Source organism: Cherax quadricarinatus, chromosome 10 (genome assembly GCF_038502225.1).
Source record: "Cherax quadricarinatus isolate ZL_2023a chromosome 10, ASM3850222v1, whole genome shotgun sequence".
NCBI lineage: Eukaryota > Metazoa > Arthropoda > Malacostraca > Decapoda > Parastacidae > Cherax > Cherax quadricarinatus.
Window position 1 is genome coordinate 33,000,405 of NC_091301.1, and position 26,374 is coordinate 33,026,778.

A 26,374-nucleotide genomic window follows, 5' to 3' on the forward strand; every position below is an offset into this window, starting at 1 on the left:
AGCCCATCTATCCTCCAACAGTTGTTTATATCTTAATATAACTGCTTCCTCTTTTAGTTTATAAACCTTCACCTCACTCTTACTTGCTGCTTCTATTTTCCTTGTATCCCATCTACCTTTTACTCTCACTGTAGCTACAACTAAAAAGTGATCTGATATATCTGTGGCCCCTCTATAAACATGTGCATCCTGCAGTCTACTCAACAGTCTTTTATCTACCAATACGTAGACCAACAAACTACTGTCATTATGCCTTACATCATATCTTGTATACTTATTTATCCTCTTTTTCTTAAAATGTATTATCTATAACTAAACCCCTTTCTATACAAAGTTCAATCAAAGGGCTCCCATTTTCATTTACACCTGACATCCCAAACTTACCTACCACACCCTCTCTAAATGTTTCTCCTATTTTAGCATTTAGGTCCCCTACCACAATTACTCTCTCACTTGGTTTAAAAGTTCCTATACATTCGCTTAACATCTCCCAAAATCTCTCTCTCTCTCCTTTACACTCCTCTCTTCTCAAGATGCGCACACGCTTATTATGGCCCACTTTTCGCATCCGACCCTTATTTTAATCCACATAATCCTTGAATATATACGTTTATATTCCTTCTTCTCCTTCCATAACTGATCCTTCAACAGTATTGCTAACCCTTCCTTAGCTCTAACTCTCTCAGATACTCCTGACTTAATCCCATTTATTTCTCCTCGCTGAAACTCGCCTACCCCCTTCAGTTTTGTTTCGCTTAGGGCCAGGACATCCAACTTCTTTTCATTCATAACATCAGCAATCATCTCTTTCTTATCATCTGCACTACATCCACGCACATTCAGGCATCCCAGTTTTATAAAGTTTTTCTTCTTCTCTTTTTTAGTAATGTATACAGGAGAAGGGGTTACTAGCCCAGTGCTCCCGGCATTTCAGTAGCCTCATACAACATGCATGGCTTACAGAGGAAAGATTCTTTTCCACTTCCTCATGAAGAATAGAGGAAATAAAGAAGAACAAGAGCTATTAAAAGAAGAAAAACCTAGATGTGTCTATGTATATACATGCATGTGCATGCCTATGTAGTGTGACCTAAGTGTAAGTAGAAGTAGCAAGAAATATCTGTTATCAAGTGTGTTTATGAGAGAGAAAAAAGACACCAGCAATCCTACCATCATGTAAACAGTTACAGGTTTCTGTTTCACACTCATTTGGCAGGATGGTAGTATCTCCCTGGGTGGCTGCTGTCTATCAACCTACTACATCTATTCAGTTATTAATTTTTAACCTCACAATGAAAATGCAAAATGTACAATTATAGACAACTAGTAAATATATATGCAAATTAAGAAAATACACCAAGAGGCATATAGATAGCCATCTGAAACAAACAAACAGACTTTCTTATAATTATTAAAATGAGAAGACAGAAAATAAGATAACTTATAAAAAAGTTACAGTTGGACAAAAAGACTGACAAAATGCAAATAAGAAATAATTCACTCATCATTTTCCAAAGAAAAACACAACACCATTACTTTGATTGTCTACCCAGCAAGCTTCAGACTTCACAGTCAAATATTGATCCAACAAATTGCATCATCGTCATTTCAAGTTCAGCTAATATATAGTACAACAGCAATTAATGCAAAGGTTACATTCCTAAAAATTGGCATGCAATTGAATTTTGTGATACAGTAAACCATTTATGTAATGGACTAATGGGGAAGGGGTGAATGTTAATGCTGACTGTCCATTAAACCCAAATGAAAATTTTTTGGATTTAATGTATTAAGTCCATTAAATCTGAAAATAAATTTACCAAAAGGACTGCAACAATAACTGATAATTCTGTAATTGTCCACAAAAGTAACAGACACTTCTGATTTAACAGACATTGAGACTATGCAGTGAACTGTATGAATACAGTGGGTAATTCTGGATTTAAAAGACTTTGTCTATTGTTTCCAAAGGTTGTCCAGCTGCAGATTTTGTCCATTAAATGGGGGTCTATTAAATCAAGGTTTTACTTTAACTGATCCAAAGAACATATGCAAAAATTGGGTTACATTCCATGGACCTCTAAAAATGTCTAAATATCCCAATATGCCCAAAATAGAACAGTTTACCTCATCTTACATTCTGTTAGCCATTACTTGAAGTACCTGAAGAGTCTTCTTTTAAAATCATACCCTTTCTCAAAAACACTAATATTTTCTTTTTTATACGACCCATTATAAAAACATTAAAAATCAGGGAGGATTCTATACTCTCTCAATTCCGTATATCTAACAAGTCATTGTCTTTCTAATCTAATCCACAAAATATTCATTTTTCTTTCCATAGATGTTCATTCAGAATTAGTGAAACTGCAATTCCAACTATCTCAGACACATCAAACTTCTTCTTTCAACACACCAGCCATATCCCACCGAGGTGGGGTGGCCCAAAAGGAAAAACGAAAGTTTCTCTTTATACACTTAGTAATATATACAGGAGAAGGGGTTACTAGCCCCTTGCTCCTGGCATTTTAGTTGCCTCTTACAACACGCATGGCTTATGGAGGAAGAATTCTGTTCCACTTCCCCATGGAGGTAAGAGGAAATAAACAAGAACAAGAACTTGAAAGAAAATAGAAGAAAACCCAGAGGGGAGTGTATATATATGCTTGCACATGTATGTGTAGTGTGACCTAAGTGTAAGTAGAAGTAGCAAGATGTACCTGAAATCCTGCATGTTTATGAGACAGAAAAAAGACACCAGCAATCCTACCATCATGTAAAACAATTACAGGTTTCTGTTTTACGCTCACTTGGCAGGACGGTAGTACCTCCCTGGGCAGTTGCTGTCTACCAACCTACTACCTAGAACATCAAACTTCTTCTTTCTTTCAACACACCGGCCATATCCCCCTAAGGCAGGGTGGCCCAAAAAGAAAAACGAAAGTTTCTCTTTTAAATTTAGTAATTTATACGGGAGAAGGGGTTACTAGCCCCTTGCTCCCGGCATTTTAGTTGCCTCTTACAACACGCATGGCTTACGGAGGAAGAATTCTGTTCCACTTCCCCATGGAGATAAGAGGAAATAAACAAGAACAAGAACTAGAAAGAAAATAGAAAAATATCCAGAGGGGTATGTATATATATGCTTGTACATGTATGTGTAGTGTGACCTAAGTGTAAGTAGAAGTAGCAAGACGTACCAGAAATCCTGCATGTTTATGAGACAGAAAAAAGGACACCAGCAATCTTACCATCATTTAAAACAATTACAGGTTTTCGTTTTACACTCACTTGGCAGGACGGTAGTACCTCCCTGGGCAGTTGCTGTCTACCAACCTACTACCTAGAACATCAAACTTATACAGTGTTAATCCTTTTATGTCTGCTCACCCTTTCACTGATTTTCCTTTATCTACACTTCCATTCAAACAATCAAACTCTAATATTATTTCTTTGTATCTTTGGCTAAGAAATACACAAGAGGTGACAAGCACCTTGCTTCCCTGGTACTTTAAGCCATCTACAAGACACATGGTTTCTGAGTAAGGATTCTACTTTTCCACAAGATATGAAAGAAAAATTACATATTTCAAAAACTGACTCAAATATGTAGCAAGTAATATAAAAAGTTTATAAGAGAGATTAGGATAAGTGTATCTTAAAATTTACGGGAGAAAAAGAATAAAATCCACTAGCATTACAAAGAACATTACCATAACTTATAAATACCAATGGAAGATGTAGAGATGGATGCCAATTATTATAATAACATGCATGAAGAATATATATAAAATATGATGAAATATCTTACTGGAGGAGGACTGGCACAAACTGCAGCTGCTCCAGTAAGGCTCATACCCAGTTCTCCACTCAGCCAAGATTTAGCATCCTTTCCTAAGCTGCCTGTAAATATTAGTGAATAAATTTACACATACACATTACAAAACCTGGTGAAAATCCTACAAACCAAATTACACTAACTGTTAATCTTTTTCTTTCAACAAAGTGGCTGTATCCCACCAAAAAGAAAATAAAAATTTCTCTTTATAAATTTAGTAACATTTACAGAAGGGGTTTCTAACTGTTAATGTAAGCTGTTAAATAAAATGATGTGTTAAAGGTAGAAAGCAATATAGTGCACCTTGCAAGATACACTAAATGTGTCTTATTACAGAGCTGGAAGCTGAAGTATGGTTGTAAAAAAACAAATACAGTGGACCCCCGCCTTACGATATTAATCCGTTCCTGAGAGCTCATCGTAAACCGAAATTATCGTAAGGCAAATTAATTTTCCCCATAAGAAATAATGGAAATCAAATTAATCTGTGCAAGACACCCCAAAGTATGAAAAAAAAAAAATTTTACCACATGAAATATTAATTTAAATACACACAAACTGAAGAAGACATGCACAATTACTACTCTACTAAGAATAGAATACATGACACTTACCTTTATTGAAGATCTGGTGATGATTGATGGGATGGGAGGAGGGGAGAGTGTGGAAGTTATTGTTTAGAAGGGGAATCCCCTTCCATTAGGACTTGAGGTAGCAAGTCCTTTTCCGGGGTTACTTCCCTTATTCTTTTAATGCCACTAGGACCAGCTTGAGACACTGGACCTCTGTCGCACAACAAATCTGTCCATAGAGGTCTGTACCTCTCGTTGCTTTAAGATTTGCCTAAAATGGGCCACAACATTGTCATTGTAATAGTCACCAGCATGGCTTGCAATAGCTGTGTTAGGGTGATTTTCATCCATAAAGGTTTACACTTCAACCCACTTTGCACACATTTCCTTAATCTTTGAAGTAGGCACAATGGATTCCACAACTCGCATAGGCTTCTCAGGGTTAGCCCCAAACCCTTCAAAATCTTTCTTAATTTCCATACTAATTCTCACCCTTTTTACCACAGGGTTGGCACTAGAAGCTTTCTTGGGGCCCATGGTGACTTATTTTGCAGTTACAAGCACAAAAAACACTGGGATAAGGTGAAATGTACCGAATGTATGTGTGGATGCGACCACACTGGCTGGCTTGTAAACACTGGCGCTGAGGCCACACGTGGGACGTGTCCCGGAGGAATCACGTAAGGCAAGTTTTTTATCGTGAGACGAGGCAAAATTTTTGCGTTCAAATGCTTCGTATGGCGGATTTAATGTAAGGCGATGCGTTTGTAAGGCGGGGGTCCAGTGTAGTTAACCCTTTGACTGTTTCCGACGTATAAATACGTCTTACAAGCCAATGTTTCTGACGTATTTATACGCATAAATTCTAGCAGCTTCAAATCAAGCAGGAGAAAGCTGCTAGGCCCACATGTGAGAGAATGGGTCTCCATGGTCAGTGTGCACCATATAAAAAAAATCGGGGAGCCAGTGGTGCATTGTGGGAATGCCATTTCAGTTGTCATTTTTCAGCATGTCTAGTGGTAAGAAATATGTGATTCCCCAGCAAATCTGGGACTCTTCTCTTCCCAAGTGATGCTCTAACACAGATGGAAGTGTCAGTGAAGATCAATTTCATGATTTGGAGGAGTTTGAGACCAAAAGCAATGGAGGAGGAGGAGGGGGAGGAGGGGAGGAAGAGGAGGAGGAGGAGGAGGAGGAGGGAAGGAAGAGGAGGAGGAGGAGGAGGAGAAGAGGAGGAGGAGGAGGAAGAAGAAGATGTAATAATATTGTTCCCTTGAAGCAAGAAAAAAAAAAGTCCACCCCATGACAGTGACAAGATAAGGGGAGATAACATCTGATAAGAGCTGACTTTGATGAGCGTAAAGGAGGGTAATATTACATGACCATCCCTCCCTTTGTTTTTGCTGGTACACAAACATTTCTGTCTGTCTATTTGTCTGTCTGTCAAGCTCCCTGTCTGTCCATCTAGCTCTCTGTCTCAGAGAGAGCCACAAGACTGTGTCATCACGTTTACTCACATCTTCAAGCAGAGTATAGCACTTTGTCTGGATTTCTTGGGTTATCCTAGGTAATTTACACTATGTATACTTGTATTTATGTGTACCTGTGAGACAGAGATAGGCAGACAGAAAGAGAGACAGATTGAAAGATATAGAATGAGGGAGAAAGATAATTAGATAGAATGGAGGAGGGGAAGCAGCATCCGACCCCATTGTTTTGACAGGGGTAGGGGTAGTGACTAATGAGACAATATGTCACTTTGACAGCTGCCGACTTCTGACTCAAAACAATTATAAGCCACACACTCGCACACAAGGAGGAGGAGGAGAAGGAGGAGAAGGAGGAGGAGGAGGAGGAGGAGGAGGATAAGGAGGAGAAGGAGAAGAAGAAGAAGAAGGAGAAGAAGAAGGAGAAGAAGAAGGAGAAGAAGAAGGAGAAGAAGAAGGAGAAGAAGAAGGAGAAGAAGAAGGAGAAGAAGAAGGAGAAGAAGAAGGAGAAGAAGGAGAAGAAGAAGAAGAAGAAGAAGGAGAAGAAGAAGGAGAAGAAGAAGGAGAAGAAGAAGAAGAAGAAGAAGAAGAAGAAGAAGAAGAAGAAGAAGAAGAAGAAGAAGAAGAAGAAGAATCAAATACATATATTAAAAAGAGACCTTATATTTTTATGATGTTTCTCTTACAAAAAGGCTTAACCTTTGACTATCAAGACCCCAAGTCCTGAAGTGTCTCTCTGTGTCGCAACATATTCGAAAAAAAAAAATCTCATGAAACAATAATCTTTTCCCGATGGTAACGAAACAAAAAATATGAAATTTGATCGAAAACTTACGAAATTATGCTCTTACGAAGTCAGTGATCTCCGCGATATACACGCATCAGCGATTTCGCCCACTTTGAGTCCTATTTTCGTCCAATTCCATTGTACCAGTCGATCAAATTCATAGCTATTTCTTTAGAACTCCATTTGTTTTATCAACTGAGTACAAGAAACCTCCCATTTACCAAGTTTAACTACCCAATAAAGTGGTAAGAAATTGGCAATTTGGCCAATTTCATGCAAATTAAAAAAAGATGCCAATTTCAAAACAGGGTCCAGAATAAATAATGCAGAAATTCCTGGCACTAAAATAACATTTTCTCTGTTCATCAGTCACATCTCCAGGCCCCTCTTATATTACTCTTGCTTTCTATTTTGAATTTTTATTCACACAAAAAATAGAAGATTTACTGTTATGCAGACTACTGCATTATTGTAATAATTGTATAAATAACGTCAATCCATTCATGACTGCGTATTAGACTGGCCAGTTGGACACATATTGGATGGTGACGCCATTGGTTTACTCTTGAACATCAGCAAAAATCAAATATTTCCGCTGCTGTGAGCTCAATTTCAAGGTCCTTTTCAACATGAAACCAATCAAAATCATCTCTATTTCTGTAATATATCTTCCATTCTATCAAATGAGACCAGGAAAATGAGAATAAAACCATAAATACTATATGAAAATACACCTCACCGTCAGCGTTTTAATCCAAAAACATGGTCAGTTTTTTTTTCTCATTATGCACTGTGTGCTACAGTATTTTTTTATACTACACACACTGACCACACAGACCCATTCTCTGACATGTGGGCCTACCAGCCGCTAGAATTCTTGCGTATTAATACGTCAAAAACACTGGCTCATAAGACGTGTATATACGACACCGACAGTCCAAAGTTCAATCAAATGCAGGAAAAAATTACAAAATATTGATAAATGGTGCTATAAGGTAGTCATATTAAGTGCATAACCTCTGCCACAATAAAACACACTCAGCACATTGTCTTAAAACATAAAGTAACTCCTTCATGTGTTGTTCTGAGCTTCAAGTAAGAGCCAGTTATCTTCAAACAAAAATTACAAATAAATCTGGAATAAATAGTAACAAAACACTCAATAAATATTCCAAACTATATTGCAAACAAAATATTTATTATTTTTTATTACACATCAGCCATTTCACACTAAGGTAGGGTGGCCTGCAAAAGAAAAACTTTTCCTATCATTCACTCCATCAGTGTCTTGGCAGAGGCACACTTACACTACAGTTATAAAACTGCAACATTAACACCCCTCCTTCAGAGTGCTGGCACTGTACTTCCCATCTCCAGGACTCAAGTCCAGCCTGTCAGTTTCCCTGAATCCCTTCATAAATGTTACCTTGCTCACACTCCAACAGCATGTCAAGTCCTAAAATCCATTTGTCTCCATTCACCAGGCTCTGATGGCCTGGTGGCTAACGCTCTCGCTTCACACAGCAAGGGCCTGGGTTCGATTCCCAGCCAGAGTAGAAACATTGGGTGTGTTTCTTTCCACCTGTTGTCTATGTTCCCAATCAGTAAAATGGGTACCTGGGTGTTAGTCGGCTGGTGTGGGTCGCATCCTGGGACACTGACCTAATTTGCCCGAAATACTGACCATAACAAGGGGTTTTCTATATAGCAGTATGTCACTGATGTCAGCTAGGCCTATATACCATGTACATGTAGTTGTAGTAAATAAAGACATTATTATTATTATTATCTAACACACTGGAAGCTCAAGCCCCACACACACAAAACCTCCTTTACCCCCTCTCTCCAACCTTTCCTAGGCTGACCTCTACCCTGCCTTCCCTTCACTACAGATTTATACACTCTTGAAGTCATTCTATTTTGTTCCCTCCTTTCTACATGTTCGAACCACCTCAACAACCCCTCCTCAGCCCTCTGGACAATAATTTTGGTAATCCCACACCTCCTCCTTCTCCTCCTAATTTCCAAACTACAAATTCTCTGTATTATATTCACACCAAACATTGCCCTCAGACATGACATCTCCACTGCCTCCAGCCTTCTCACCACCAATGCTTCGCACCCATATAAGAGCGTTGGTATAACTATACTCTCATACATTCCCCCTCTTTGCTTCCATGGACAAAGTTCTTTGTCTCCAAAGACTCCTCCAATCTTTCATTACCTTATTTTTTTGTTATCCTCATCACCTTACTCTTTCCTATTGACTTTTAATTTTCTTCTTTCACATACCCTACCAAACTCATCAACCAACCTCTGCAATTTCTCTTCATAATCTTCCAAAAGCACAGTATCATTAGCACTTTTAATTTTCTTCTTTTACATACCCTACCAAATTCATCTACCAACCTCTGCAACTTCTCTTCAGAATCTCCCAAAAGCACAGTGTCATAAGCAAAGAGCAACTGTGACAACTCCCACTTTGTGTTAGATTCTTTATCTTTTAACCCCAAACCTCGTACCAACACCCGAGCATTCACTTCTCTTAGAGCATCATCTAAAAATCTATTAACCCTTAAATGGTCCAAACGTATATATACGTTCACGCGCATAGCGCCCCAAATGTATACATACGTTTTCTTTGTCATTCGTTCAACATTGCCACAATAAGCCTGAGTCACCTAGACATGAGAGAATGGGTGTGTGCACTCACTGTGTTCCATATTAAAATAATTGGGGATGCTTGGGCACCATATGCTCTTTTTTCCTTTTAAAAGAAAAGATTTATTTTTTCCTCAAAAAATTTGGGGCGCTATGCGAGTGAACATATATATACGTTTGGACCGTTTAAGGGTTAAACAACCATGGTGACATCACACATCCTTGTCTAAGGCCTACTTTTACTGAGAAATAATCTCCCTCTCTCCCACATACTCTAACCTGAGCCTCACTATCCTCATAAAAACTCTTCACTACTTTCAATAACCTACCTTCTATTCCTTACATTTGCAACATCTGCCACATTGTCCCCATATACACCCTGTCATATGCCTTTTCCAAATCCAAAAATTCCACAAAAACCTCTTTACCCTTATCTAAAAACTATTCACCTATATGTTTCACTGTAAACACTTGGTCTACACACCCCCTACCTTTCCTAAGGCCTCCTTGTTCATCTCCTATCCTACTCTCCATCTTACTCTCAATTCTTTCAATAATAACTCTACCATACACTTCACCAGGTATACTCAACAGACTTTTTTTTTTCTTTCAACAAATCGACTGTTTCCCACCAAGGCAGGGTGGCCTAAAAAGAAAAACAAAAGTTTCTCTTTCTAAATTTAGTAATGTATACAGGAGAAAGGGTTACTAGCCCCTTGCTCCCAGCATTTTAGTTGCCTCTTATAACACGCATGGCTTATGGAGGAAGAATTCTGTTCCACTTCCCCGTGGAGATAACAGGAAATAAACAAGAACAAGAACTAGTAAGAAAATAGAAGAAAACCGAGGGGTATGTATATATGTACATGATTGTACATGTGTGTGTAGTGTGACCTAAGTGTAAGAAGAAGTAGCAAGACGTACCTGAAATCTTGCATGTTTATGAGACAGAAAAGAAACACCAGCAATCCTACCATCATGTAAAACAATTACAGGTTTCTGTTTTACACTCACTTGGCAGGACGGTAGTACCTCCATGGGCGGTTGCTGTCTACCAACCTACTACCTACAACTCAACAGACTTATTACCCCTATAATTTTTGCACTCTCTTTGTCCCCTTTGCCTTTATACAAAGGAACTATGCATGCTCTCTGCCAATCCCTAGGTACATAAATAACAAAAGCAAAAGGCACAATACTATGACTGGAATGATACACAAATAACCCGCACATAGAAGAGTGGAGCTTACGACAACTTTGTAAATGGTCCAAGTCGGACTGAAACGTCATCACAAGCTCCTCTCGTCTATGTGCGGGTTATTTGTGTATAATCTCTAGGTACCTTACCCTCTTCCATACATTTATTAAATAAAAACACTAACCACTCTAAAACTATATCCCCACCCACTTTTAACATTTCTATCTGTATCCCATCAATCCCAGCTGCCTCACCCCCTTTCATTCTGCCCACTGCCTCATGAACTTTTCCCACACTCACAACTAGCTCTTCCTCACTCCTACAAGATGTTATTCCTCCTTGCCCTATACACGAAATCACAGCTTCCCTAACTTCATCAACATTTAACAATTCCTCAAAACATTCTCTCAATCTTCCCGATACCTCTAACTCCATTTAATAACTCTCCTCACCTATGACACTGTGCTCTTGGGAGATTCTGAAGAGAAGTTGCAGAGATTGGTGGATGAATTTGGTAGGGTGTGCAAAAGAAGAAAATTAAAAGTGAATACAGGAAAGAATAAGGTTATGAGGATAACAAAAAGATTAGGTGATGAAAGATTGGATATCAGATTGGAGAGACTGAGTATGGAGGAGGTGAATGTATTCAGATATTTGGGAGTGGACGTGTCAACGGATGGGTCTATGAAAGATGAGGTGAATCATAGAATTGATGAGGGGAAAAGGGTGAGTGGTGCACTTAGGAGTCTGTGGAGACAAAGAACTTTGTCCTTGGAGGCAAAGAGGGGAATGTATGAGAGTATAGTTTTACCAACGCTCTTATATGGGTGTGAAGCATGGGTGATGAATGTTGCAGCGAGGAGAAGGCTGGAGGCAGTGGAGATGTCATGTCTGAGGGCAATGTGTGGTGTGAGTATAATGCAGAGAATTCGTAGTTTGGAAGTTAGGAGGAGGTGCAGGATTACCAAAACTGTTGTCCAGAGGGCTGAGGAAGGGTTGTTGAGGTGGTTCGGACATGTAGAGAGAATGGAGCGAAACAGAGTGACTTCAAGAGTGTATCATTCTGTAGTGGAAGGAAGGCGTGGTAGGGGTCGGCCTAGGAAAGGTTGGAGGGAGGGGGTAAAGGAGGTTTTGTGTGCGAGGGGCTTGGACTTCCAGCAGGCATGCGTGAGCGTGTTTGATAGGAGTGAATGGAGACAAATGTTTTTTTAATACTTGACATGCTGTTGGAGTGTGAGCAAAGTAACATTTATGAAGGGGTTCAGGGAAACCGGCAGGCCGGACTTGAGTCCTGGAGATGGGAAGTACAGTGCCTGCACTCTGAAGGAGGGGTGTTAATGTTGCAGTTTAAAAACTGTAGTGTAAAGCACCCTTCTGGCAAGACAGTGATGGAGTGAATGATGGTGAAAGTTTTTCTTTTTCGGGCCACCCTGCCTTGGTGGGAATCGGCCAGTGTGATAATAAAAATAAAAAAAAACTATTTTTAACTATCAAATCCATTTGTTCCCTAGGATTCCTCAACTTATTGACCTAACTCTAAAACATTTTCTTATTTTCAACAAAATTTGTTGATAACATCTCACCCACTCTCTCATTTGCTCTCTTTCTACATTGCTTCACCACTCTCTTAACCTCTTTTTTCCTCTCCATATACTCCTCCCTCCTTGTATCACTTCTACTTTGTAAATACCTCTCATATGCTAACTTTTTCTCTCTTACTAATCTCTTTACATCATCATTCCACCAATTGCTCTTATTCCCTCTCGCACCCACTTTCCTGTAATTGCAAACTTCTGCTGAACACTCTAACACAACATTCTTAAACCTATCCCATACATATTCAACTTCATGGCCTATACTCTCACTAGCCCATCTATCCTCCAATAGTTGTTTATATCTTACCCCAACTGCCTCCTCCTTTAGCTTATAAACCTTCACCTCTCTCTTACTTGCTGCTTCAATTTTCCAAACAAAATAGATAAACATAAAGCAATTACTAGATATAAAAAGCGCACATAATGTAACTAAGTAAAGGAGCTTGCCCTAGGAAATTTAATAAATGGACAAGTATTCCATTGGTATATTACTCCAGCATTTACTTCCTGCTACAGAGCAATACACAGATTACTCTTATATTGTGAGTTAAATACCTTCGCTTCAAAATATTCTTGATTACCCAAAATTTTGAATAATTTAACATACCCAAATTTCACCACAAGGAAGACAAATTACTCTCAGATGAGATAATACCAATGTGTTATGTTACTTCATACCATGATATAGGCAGCCATATATATCATCTACGCCCATGACCATCACTACCATCTATGCCCATAACCATCACTACCCACATGGGGTGTTATTATGAGGTGGGATGCCCTGATAAATTCCTTAATAGTTTTATTCATAGTACCAAAAAGTTTCAATGTTCATAATATCAAGGATCAACTCTATCAGATCGAATTCTCTATACATTTTACAACAGAAGAGAAACAAGACAACTCACTTTTTTTTTTATATCTTCCTCATCAGGAACAATAACTTCCAACATAAAATCTACTGTAAACCTATTAATGAGGAAGATTTAATCCACAACTACTCTCACTATGACCTCAAAACAAAAAGAGAGGTGTGATGCATGGAGAGAACATGTCAGCCTCTCCTGCCATATCAAAGCCTTTAGCAGAATTACCAACTCAGAGAAAGCACCAATGCTGATCCCCAAATAATTCAACCCCTAAAACAGACAGCAACTTCCAGTCACCCTCTACTTCGGACATATGACACTGGAACTGTGGAAGTCACCAAGGTATCACCACATCAGGAAGACAAAACCAGCAGAGGTTTGCAACACTTCATGAAGAGATGCGATTACATTTATACAGGCAAAACAGTAAGATATTTTATCACACAATTACAGAGATAAAAAACTCCATGCAGAATAGACAACACAATGAATGTATGTCACACAACACATTATGTGTGTGCCACAGAACACACTTGAATGTTAAGACCATAGCACAGGCAGAGACTGAATTCATGGCAAGTGAATCGTAAAACTCCAGGCCAGTGCGTAAGCCACTGGGCCAGCTGGCCACGAGTTCAACCCCCAACCGTGATATGGTTTGTTGGCAACCGTGTCATTATTATTTTGTGAGTCACACTGAGTGTATATCACACAATACCTTATGTGTGTGTGCCACACAACACACTGAATGTATGTCACACAACTCCCTGAATGTACATCACACAACACACTGAATATATGTGTCACATAACATACTAGATGTGTGTGCCACACAAGACAATGAATGTGTTTGTGTGTCACACAACGCAGCAGTGCTGATCTGTGGTGCCACTGGACAACATGCTATAAGCACCAACAGCCTGAGCAATCAGGCCTGGTCTGAGACTAGGCTGTGGAGACAATGATAACAGTAACTGTTAATTTAGATATCAACAAATGTATTCACTATGGTTAGAACCAGTCTTCTGATTCTCATACTGAAATTCTCAACATAAAGTTACCTATAGAGGAGCACTGAGCAATTATTGGTAACGATGACTTCCAGGAGGTTGCATGCTGTCGTATAGCCCTACGAACTTTCATGTGTCCCCAGCGGTCTTTGTCCTCTCCTGTGTGATAGCCAGGAGTACTACCCACAAACACCACACTGAAAGAAACAACAGTTAGTCAAATTTAATATATGTTATGCAGGATTCTGCAGTGCACTGTAATGTATATACAGAAGTGTGCCATAATTTTAATGAACTATGACATAATTGTAAATCATAAAGTTTGAACTATGGATAAAGGTCACTCATAATTTTAGAAATATGCTATGCATTGGTGGGTATTGTAAAGTACCTTAAACTGTAAAATGTAAGGAAATCCTGCCGGGACTTATTTTATAAGTTAGTGGGTAAGCGTGAGTGGCTTGGCTTGGGGCAGTCACATGGAGTGAGCAGGAGGGAGTGAAGATGCTGTCCAGGCACTGGGACTCTGAGATAAGTTTGTACTCATTTTGTTAGGCATCTCGAGCCACAGGCTCTTTTATGGTTTACCAGTATGTTCACCCAGGCTCTGATAGGGTCAGGATTTTGCATGATGAGTGAGGACTTAGGGCATAGGAGGTAATGGGGTTAGTGGAGTAGGGAAAGCCTGGCACTCACTGGGCTAGGTGTTTGTTTTGCTGGACTCTCCAGCCTCTTGCTTCTTGTGTACCATTATTTGGGCACTTAGGAGAAGATATATATGAAGGTGGTATTCTAGAGTGTGTATATAGTGTTATAACTAATAAATGTATATTTTCCTAACTAGGGATTTTGCCTAACCCTGTGATAACCAACCCATTGAAGTAACAAATGCTGGTTTAGAGCTTTCGGTTTTGACTGGGATAGCCCTGGGTGGCCTGTTTCAGCATGAGATTCGTTTAACTTTTACCTTTGCTCCTAGACGAGGCCTTAGCCCCCAGGTAATGCCACTTTCTGCATAACAATATAGTACTTTCAAAATATTCTTTAACACTAATTCTAAACAGTGTTTACAGTAAAACAAAATCTACCATAATGTGTACCAATGTTAGCTGCCTTTTTATCCGAAAAAGTCAATCACTAAGTAACTCACATATTTTGACATCATTCTCTACAACTTTCCTTCCCTGTGGAAACATGCACTAATTAAATGTAATTGTTTGGGGAGCCTTAGATATCTAGTACAGAAACCACTCTTATAAGGATCCTCTATACATGTATAGTGCAATGTTTCGTAAATACAACTGAAAATGTACATCCAAAATTGAATAGCACATGGAAAGGCCATCACAGTATATGCTATTTAATTTTGGATAAGCATTTTTCAATCCAATTTACAACAAAATCACATGATATAGAGGAGCTTTATAAAAGAGCTTACTGTATTACTATCTTAAGCTGAAGACAGTTAGTAACTATCTTCAGCTTAACCCTTCAACTGTTCAAACATAAATCTACATTTTCTAGCACAGCTCTCTGACCTTGATTTTCCCCATAAGAAAGAATGTAAAAAAAACGTAGATCTATGTTTGGAGTGCTATGCAAGCAAACGTAGATCTATGAACAGTTTAAGGGTTAAGAAGATACAGTGAAGTCTTCATTGATACAGTGTTTCAACCACAAGTAGGCTTTATCAAGTACATGGGTAAAATGTTGCACCAGTAAAGACTTCACTGTACAAAGTGCCTCTTTATCAATCACCAACATATTCAACACTTATATTAAAACAGCTATAGTAGGTAAATGACTGTTAAGAGTACAGGAATGTGTAGTTACAGTTTAATTATGGGTTACTGGACTTCACAGCCTCCCACCTTCACTATACATCTGTAATGCCTCAATTTTCTTAGAAACTATTAGGATTTCATGTTTAATTTTCTTCTTGACACCTTCAGCATCACTAGTATTCCTCTTGAGTGCCTTGGTTACTATCCAGAGATGAAATGGGATGACAAAGGGATAAAAAAATTAACTGAATAACACATGGCACATGACACAAATACAGTAACTAGTAGTGTGGGAGTTTACATGAAGGAATGAGACTAGGCCTTTTCTCTAAAAAAAAAAAAACCCTCACCCATGGGAAAACTGTAGGTAGAGGGGAAATATCTCACAATGCATTCTAACAACATTTGGCACGCAGAGTGGGCTGACACTAATTTTTCCACAAATTTACAACATGCTCTGGGACACTACCAGTTATTTCTCTTGCAACATGAAACTGATAACAAAATTTCATTATTTCATTAGTGTTGTACTGAAAATGTTGTTGTGTGAATGAGTGTTACTTGAGAGGCAAGCACAGTTTTAAAATATAATAACATTATTCTTCTAACAGAAAAAAAAAAACAAATTCAGACGCTTAAAAGTAAAACTTACTTGCAGCTACTAAAGTCGTACTTCATAATAATATGTGTCCAGCGTACAAGATCTGGAGCTTTGTATGATAACAGGTACTCTACTAAGTCACGTTTGAAGCGGGTGGGCGACTCTCCATCTAAAAGACCCGATTTCCCATTTTCTGAAAATAAAATTTAAGAATAAGAAACCAAAATGTGGAGAATATCATCAAACCTATATGGGTCATTTTAAAGAAGTTTTATGGTGGAATATACAGTAATTACATAAAACACATGAAGCAGTCCTTGATTTATGACACAAATGTATTTCAGGCACAATGCAGCTGTGGTAATCTCACTCAGGTTATTAACACTTAATTCATTAAGTTTTGTGAATTGAACTGATTGAAAAGGAGTAACTTTTTATCACATATAAGGAATTAATGGTAGGAAATGATCATTTAATAAAAGCAATTTAAAATATAGTGGAATACAAATCCTGGAATAACAGTTCCAAAATGTAAATTCTCTAAAAACCATCATCCATGGAGCAAAGGTCATACATCTGCCTCAAAATTAAATAAAAACTGCCAGTTTCTAAGGTGTACTAATTTACTCCATCAATGCTAACACTTAACCCTTTTGAGGTTTCGGCCATACAAGTACGGCTTACGCACCAGGGTTTTTGACGTACTAGTACGCATAAATTCTAGCGCCCTCAAATCTAGCAAGAGAAAGCTGGTAGGCCTACATATGAAAGAATGGGTCAATGTGGTCAGTGTGCGCAGTATAAAAAAAATCCTGCAGCACACAGTGCGTAATGAGAAAAAAAAACTTTGACAATGTTTCTGGTTTAAAACAGTGACTTTGCACTGTATTTTCGTATGGTATTTATTGTTGTATTCCAGTTTTCCTGGTCTCATTGTATAGAATGGAAGGCACATTACAGAAATTACGATGATTTTGGCTGGTTTTACAATGAAAAGTACCTTGAAATTGAGCTCAAAGTAGCAGAAATGTTCGATTTTTACCAAAGATCAAAAGTAAACAAATCATGCCATGCGTCCAATACACATCAACTGGTGAGTCTAATATTCTTTCACAAGTGTGCTGATATTATTTATACCATTTCTACACTAATGCAGTAGTCTGCATAACAGTAAATCTTATTTTTTTTTGTGAGAATAAAAAATCTAAGTGGAAAGCAAAAGAAATGCAAGAAGAGCCTAGGGACATGACTACTGTACAGAGGAAATGTTATTTTAGTGCCAGGAATGTCTTTCTTGTTTATTCTGGACCCTATTTGAAAAATGGCATCTTTTGAAATTTGTGTGAAATTGGCAAAATTGCTAAATTCTGACCACTTTATTGGAGAGTTGAAATCGGTAAATGGGTGGTTTCTCGTACTCAATTGATAGAAAAAACGGGGAGTCTAATATTATTTCACTAGTTCACTGATATTATCTATAACATTTTTACAATAATGCAGTAGTCTGCATAACCGTAAATTTTGTATTTTTTGTATGAATAAAAAATCAAAACAGAAAGCAATAGTAATATAAGAGGGGCCTAGAGACTTGAGTAATGTACAGAGGATACGTTATTTTAGTGCCAAACATGTCTACATTGTTTATTCTGGACCCTATTTTGAAATTGGCATCTTTTTTAATTTACGTGAAATTGACCAAATTGCTAATTTCTGGGTTTATAGTCAGTGGGTGAGTGAGTGTAATTGTGAGCCACCAGGTGGTTATCATGTAGTTAGTTGTCAGGGTGGATCAGGGAGATAAGATGTTTTCTAACTGTAGTTTTGAAAGTGATGAATGTGTCTGCAGTTCTAGAGTTTTCAGGTAGGGTGTTCCAGATTTTAGGTCCTTTGAAATACATTGAATTTTTGTAAAGGTTTAGTCGAACACGGGGAATGCCATAGAGATGTTTGTGTCTGGTGTTATGCCTGTGGATCCTGTCATAACTATCAAGTGTTTTAGGTCAAGGTTAATTAATATTGGAATTTAAGGTCCTGTAGATATAGATTGCACAGTAGTAAGTGTGGATGTTCTGAACAGGGAGGAAGTTTAGATCTATGAAGAGTGGGGGGTGTGTTGCCAGGGATGGAATTTAGTGATTATTCTTACTGCAGCTTTTTGTTGGGTTATTATTGGCTTAAGGTGTGTTGCTGCAGTTGAACCCCAAGCACAGATAGCATAGGTGAGGTATGGATATACAGTAGGGCCCCACTTATACGGCGGGTTAGGTTCCAGGCTGTCGCCGGAAAGCAGATATCGCCGGAAGGCAGAACTCCATTTTTTTCCATTTATAAATGCATATAAATGCCAGACAGCAAGTTTACACTAAATTATATTAAGTTAGTAATAGAACTAGGCATTAAAAACACACAAAGTAAAATACAGTCACAGTAAATTCCTTACTTATCTTAAAGTATTTGTAATCTTAATGTAGGGAGAGAGGTGAGTAGTACTTATTTGTAGGAAGTCAGGTGAAGGTAGCCCAGGTGTAGGTAGCACTGGCTCCCCATCTCATACTGAATATACGATATTTAAAACATCCCAGAGAGGTAAAATGCTCATACAGTACACTCATTATTTACCTTAAAATATGTGTAGTCTTAATATAGGAAGAGAGGCGAGTAGTATTTATTTGTATAAAATCAGAGTAGGTAGATGGTAGGTGTAGCCAGTAGGTGCAGCCCGCCTGGGCTACACCTACAGGCTATCTACACTGTGGCCCAGAGCCATATTATTAACATTGACATGCCTTGTTCACTGAATTTAATAATTTCTAACAGCTACCTTTAGATGCCATCATAAACGAAGGTAGAAGTAATGAATAATTCATGCCGAAAATTGTAAACAAAAGTGGAGTGAGGGAGTGGCTGGGCCAAACGCAGATTCATACACATTTTCTCTGATGGCTGAACAGAGAAAACGTAATGTTGTCCCTCCACCCGGCTGCCACACAGCTCCACAAGTATTATTATCAGAGCACACATAAAATATGCAATAAATGCCAGACAACAAGTTTACACTAACTTATATTAAGTTAGCAAAAGAAATAGGCATTAAAAACACAATAAAAGGTAAGATACACACAGAGTACACTTATTACTTACCTTAAAATATTAATATTAATGTGTGAGAGGAGAGTGGCAGGGTGTTTATTGAATAAAATCAGAATGGCACACCATCATCCTCTAACTTGGCACTTAAAGCAAGAGGCTTACGACTTCTCTTTTTATCAGAGCTAACCTTAGACGCCATCGTCAATGAGAGCCAACTAGTTAACGAAAGAGTAAATGAGAGAGAGAACGAGATACAGAGTTGAGACAATGTAAGAACACAAACTGAATAGGTAGTGGACGATCACTTGGTCAGGGGAAATAAATGCGTATTAATATGTGTCTACTTTTAGTTCATTCATGTCCATTTGTAAGAGTTTGTAAAACATTTACCTCAATATTTTTTTATTATAATAATTACCTCACAATACAAATATTCTTACATTGTGTACAAGTTGTACAAGTTAGTTCAGAATAAACAAACAGCAACACACCATTTTTAGAGTGAATGAAGATGATAATAATAATAATAATAATAATAATAATAATAATAATAATAATAATATTATTATTATTATTATTATTATTATTATTATTATTATTATTATTATTATTATTATTATTATTATTATTAATAATAATAATAATAATAATAATAATAATAATAATAATAATTATTATTATTTATTATAAAAAAGCACTAAACCCACAAGGGTCGTGAATTGCTATACATAGAGTAAAGGCATATGAAAAGAATATTTTTCTAAAGTTACGCCCCAGTGTTTGACTAGAGAAAACTTAATTCTTCTGACACCTACACAGCTGCTTTGTAAACAAATCTCATATTTACATAAATTTTTATTTTGAGTGTATGTATCATGTTTATATGCTATGTAATGGGTTTCATATATAATTTTGAGGAAAATATCATAGATGGATTAATGAAAATGCCTATATTGATGTAAAATAAGACATTCAGTATGCCCAAGAGTGATTATTATTACGTAGTATTGGCGTCATGAGTAGAGAGAGACTTAGGGATTTTAATGTGTACCTGCACACCAGCACAGTGTGTAAGTATACAGTGGACCCCCGGTTAACGATATTTTTTCATTCCAGAAGTATGTTCAGGTGCCAGTACTGACCGAATTTGTTCCCATAAGGAATATTGTGAAGTAGATTAGTCCATTTCAGACCCCCAAACATACAAGTACAAATGCACTTACATAAATACACTTACATAATTGGTTCCATTGGGAGGTGATCGTTAAGTGGGGGTCCACTGTATTTAGGTACAGGTACACATAAGTATAATTATCAGAGTACATATAAAATATGCAGTAACTTTAAAACACTTGAAATTTTGGAAAGTTTCCCGACATAACAGATGTGGCCACGGAAAATGTAGACAAACCGGGTGGGGGCACCGTATTTGAAAGACCACTTGCTGTATAGCAAATTTTGGTCATAATTTGACATCGCCGTATTAGCGGAACACCGTAAAGCGGGGCCTTACTGTATAAGTGAATGGTATAGTGTGAGAAGGGCAGTTTGCTGTACGTAGTATTGTATCTTGGAGAGGATCCTCACCATTTTGTATACTTTTTTTGTTATGTGTTGGATATGGGTGCTGAAATTTAGGTTGTTGTCGAGGTATAGGCCAAGGAATTTGCCCTCATTATGTCTGGCAATTAGAGTGTTGTCGATCTTTGAGGGTCGGTCACATACAAGTACAGTGGACCCCCGCTTAACGATCACCTCCCAATGCGACCAATTATGTAAGTGTATTTATGTAAGTGCGTTTGTACGTGTATGTTTGGGGGTCTGAAATGGACTAATCTACTTCACAATATTCCTTATGGGAACAAATTCGGTCAGTACTGGCACCTGAACATACTTCTGGAATGAAAAAATATCGTTAACCGGGGGTCCACTGTACGTCATTGCAGCCAGGGTCGGTCACATACTTGTATGCCTAAATTCTAGCACCTTCAAATCTGGTGGAAGAAAGCTGGCAGGCCTACATATGAAAGAATGGGTCTATGTGGTCAGCGTGCGCAGTATAAAAAAATCCTGAAGCACGCTGTGCATGAGAAAAAAAAAACTTCAACTGCGTTTTTGGTTTAAAACAGCGACTTTTTAGTGAATTTTCGTATGGTATTTATGGTTGTATTCTCATTTCCTTGGTCTCAGTTGATAGAATGGAAGATAATTACAGAATCTGAGATGATTTTGATTGGTTTCACGATGACAAGTACCTTGAAATTGAGCTCAAAGTAGCAAAAATTATCGATTTTTGCCAATATTCAAGAGTAAACAAATCAAGTCACGCGTCCAATACTGGCGAATTTAATATTCTTTCATAAGTGCGCTGATATCATTTATACCATTTTTACAATGATGCAGTAGTATATATAACAGAAAACTTTCTATTTTCTGTGAGAATAAAAATTCAAAATGGAAAGCAAAAGTAATGTAAGAGGGGCCTAGAGACTTGACTAATGAACAGATAAAATGTTATTTTAGTGCCATGAATGTCTGTCTTGTTTATTCTGGACCCTATTTTGAAATTGGCATCTTTTGAAATTTGTGTGAAATTGCCCAAATTGCCAATTTCTGACCACTTTATTGGGTAGTTGATATCAGTAAATGGGCAGATTCTTGTACTCAACGATAGAACTAATGAAGTTCAGGATGCGACCCACACCAGTCGACTAACACCCAGGTACCCATTTTACTGATGGGGAACATAGACAACAGGTTGAAAGAAACACGTCCAATGTTTCTACTCTGGCTGGGAATCGAACCCAGGCCCTCGCCGTGTGAAGCGAGAGCGTTAACCACCAGGCCACTCATAAATCCTAGCGGCTTCAAATCAAGCAGGAGAAAGCTGGTAGGCCCACATGTGAGAGAATGGGTCTGTGTGGTCAGTGTGCACCATATAAAAAAAATCCTGGAGCACGCAGTGCATAATGAGAAAAAAAAAATCCGACCGTTTTTTTTAATTAAAATGCCGACTTTGTGGTCTATTTTCGTATAGTATTTATGGTTGTATTCTCGTTTTCTTGGTCTCATTTGATAGAATGGAAAACATGTTATAGAAATAGAGGTGATTTTGATTGATTTTACTATAAAAAGAACCTAGAAATGGAGCTCAAAGTAAGGGAAATGTTTGATTTTTGCCAATGTTCAAAAGTAAACAAATGATGCCATTGTCCAATAAATGTCCAACTAGTCATTCTAATATGCTGTCATGAATGGGTTGATGTTATTTATACAATTATTACAGTATTGCAGTAGTCTGCATAATAGTAAGTCTTCTATTTTTTGTTTGAATAAAAATTCAAAACAGAAAGCAAGAGTAATATCAGAGGGGCCTGGAGACGTGACTGATGAACAAAGAAAATGTTATTTTAGAGCCAGGAATGTCTGCATTGTTCATTCTGGACCTTATTTTGAAATTGTCATATTTTTTAGTTTGCTTGAAATTGGCCAAATTGCAAATTTCTGACCACATTATTAGGTAGTTGAAATCGATAAATAGGCAGTTTCTTGTACTCAATCGATAGAAAAAATGGAGTTCTAAAGAATTAGCTATGAGTTTGGGCGACTGGAACAAGGGAATTAGCCAAAAATAGGGCTCAAAGTGGGCGAAATCGCCGATTTGTAAACAGCGCCGAGGTCGCTAACTTTGCGAGAGCATAATTCCGTCATTTTTCCATCAAATTTCGTTTTTTTGGTGTCATTACAATCGGGAAAAGATTCTCTATCATTTCGTAAGAAAAAATAATTTTTTTTTTTTAAATTTTGCGACACCTCAGGATTGGGGGTTGCGACAGTCAAAGGGTTAAAACTCCAAATCCCGAGGTGTCTCCTGGTGTCAAAAATTTTTCGGAAAATAAAAAATAATTTTTTCTTATGAAATGATAGAGAATCTTTTCCCGATGGTAATGACACCAAAAGAACGAAATTTGATGGAAAACTTATGGAATTACGCTCTCGTGAAGTTAGCAACCTCGGCGATATTTACAAATCAGCTATTTCGCCCACTTTGAGCCCTATTTCCGGCTAATTCCATTTCTCCAGTCGACCAAACTCATAGCTATTTCTTTAGAACTCCATTTGTTCTATCGACTGAGTAGAAGAAACTGCCCATTTACCGATTTGAACTACCCACTAAAGTGGTCAGAACTTGGCAATTTGGCCAATTTCACACAAATTAAAAAATATGCCAATTTCAAAATAGGGTCCAGAATGAGCAATGCAGATATTCCTGGATCTAAAATAACATTTTCTTTGTTCATCAGTCATATCTCCAGGCCCCTCTGATATTACTCTTGCTTTCTATTTTGAATTTTTTTTCAAACAAAAAATAGAAGATTTACTGTTATGCAGACTACTTAAATATTGTAATAATTGTATAAATAATGTCATCCCATTCATGACTGCATATTAGAATGACTAGTTGGACATTTATTGGAAAATGACATCGTTTGTTTACTTTTGAACATTCAAATTCAAATTCAAATTCAAAGTTTATTCTCTATAAAGATTACAATGTTGAATTTACAGAATTCGGTTGTTGTGTGGTTTACATGTAGTTAAATAATGATTACAGAGTGTACCACTAGAATGCCTAGCATGGCTAGGCATTTCGGGCAGACTTAGTTTAATTCTTTATTTTAAAATATTACAGATTATGAGGTAAGTTGGTATTATGGCTAAGTGACTAAATACTAGTTTGTGAGTTTAGCAATGTGAATGCTTTTGTTTTGGCACAGTACATAGTTTCAGTATTGGAGTATCATAGGATTCATTATTTTAAGATTGAGATTGATATTTCTGTTTATGGTCAAATGGGTGAGTGAGTGTAAGTGTGAACCACCAGGTGGTATTCGTGTAGTTAGTTGATGGGGTTTATCAGGGAGATAAGATGTTTTCTAATGGTAGTTTTGAAGGTGATGAATGTGTCTGCAGTTCTAGAGTTCTCAGGTAGGGTGTTCCAGATTTTAGGGCCTTTGACATATATTGAATTTTTGTAAAGGTTTAGTCAGACATGGGGAATGTCGGAGATGTTTGTGTCTGGTGTTATGCCTGTGGGTTCTGTCACAACTATCAAGAAAGCGTTTTAGGTCAAGGTTGATATTGGAGTTTAAGGTCCTGTAGATGTAGATTGCACAGTAGTAAGTGTGGATGTACTGAACAGGGAGTAAGTTTAGATCTATGAAGGGCGGGGGGGGGGGGGGGGGTGTTGCCCGGGATGGGATTTAGTGCTTATTCTTACTGCAGCTTTTTGTTGGGTTATTATTGGCTTTAGGTGTGTTGCTGCAGTTGATCCCCAAGCACAAATAGCATAGGTGAGGTATGGATAAATAAGTGAGTGGTATAGTGTGAGAAGGGCATTTTGCGGCACGTAGTATCGTATCTTGGAGAGGATCCCAACTGTTTTGGATACTTTTTTGGTTATTTGTTGGATATGGGTGCTGAAATTCAGGTTGTTGTCAAGGTATAGGCCTAGGAATTTGCCCTCATTATATCTGGTAATTAGTGTGTTGCCGATCTTAATTTTAATTTGTGCATCTCCTGCTCTGCTACCAAACATAATATAGTATTTTTTGTCAGTGTTAAGCGTAAGTTTATTGGCTATCATCCAAGTCGATATTTTGATCAGCTCCTCGTTAACAATGGTGTTGAGGATGGCAAGATTAGGGTGAGAGATGACATAAGTCGTGTCGTCAGCAAAGAGAATGGGTTTCAGGTGTTGGGATACATTTGGAAGATCATTGATGTATATGAGGAAGAGCAGAGGACCAAGGACACTTCCCTGCGGAACTCCAGTATCAAGTGGCCGAGTTGTTGATGCTGTGTCTTTAATGGTAACATACTGATACCTATTAGTAAGGTAAGATTTGAAATAAGCAAGCGCATGGCCTCTTATACCGTAATGGTCAAGTTTGTGGAGTAGGATGTCGTGGTCTACTGTGTCAAAAGCTTTTCTTAGGTCAATAAAAATTCCTAGTGGATATTCCTTATTTTCCAATGCTGTGTAAAGCAGATCTAGCATTTTTATGATTGCATCATTAGTGCTTTTATTTTTCCTAAATCCAAATTGGCAGGGGTTGAGTATGTTTTGTGCTGTTATAAATGAATATAGTCTCCTATGCACGAGTTTCTCAAAGATTTTGGATAGCAATGGTAAGTTTGATATTGGCCTATAGTTGTTTAAGTCTGTAGGGTCACCACCTTTATGTATTGGTGTAACCCTTGCCATCTTGAGTAGTTTCGGGAAGGTGCTAGTTTCTAGTGACTTGTTAAAAAGTAATGAAATAGCATGCGAAAGGATATGGGCCGCTCGCTTGTACAGTAATGGTGGGACATTAGACAGATTCCCTGAGTTATTTTTAAGTGACTTTATAATCTCGGTGACTTCCGAGGGCTCAGTTGGTGCAAGATGGAAGGAATTTGGGAAATTCCCATCTAGGTAGTCCCCGGCATGGGCATTAGTACAGTGGACCCCAGCATACCGTCGCCATCACATAACGTACAATCTGCATACCGCTCGCTTTTATCGCAAAAATTTTGCCTCGCATACCGCTCAAAAACCCGCTCACCGCTCTTCGTCCGAGACGTGTCCAATGTGCGCCCTTAGCCAGCCTCACATGTGCCGCCGGTGGCATTGTTTACCAGCCAGCCTCCGTGGTAACATCCAAGCATACAATCGGAACATTTCGTATTATTACTGTGTTTTTGGTGATTTTATCTGCCAAATAAGTGACCATGGGCCCCAAGAAAGCTTCTAGTGCCAACCCTACAGCAATAAGGGTGAGAATTACTATAGAGATGAAGAAAGAGATCATTGACACGTATGAAAGTGGAGTGCGT

General features: G+C 38.0%; 1 protein-coding gene across 1 annotated transcript in view; it reads right to left on the reverse strand.

Moving 5' to 3' along the window:
- Positions 1 to 26,374, reverse strand: part of gkt (tyrosyl-DNA phosphodiesterase glaikit) — a gene marked incomplete at its 5' end in the record, with an annotated part of 87,076 nt that overhangs the window by 13,910 nt on the left and 46,792 nt on the right. The window contains 3 exon segments of the mRNA XM_053775688.2: positions 3,812 to 3,903; positions 14,072 to 14,217; positions 16,457 to 16,598. Coding sequence (XP_053631663.2) covers positions 3,812 to 3,903; positions 14,072 to 14,217; positions 16,457 to 16,598 — 380 coding nt within the window.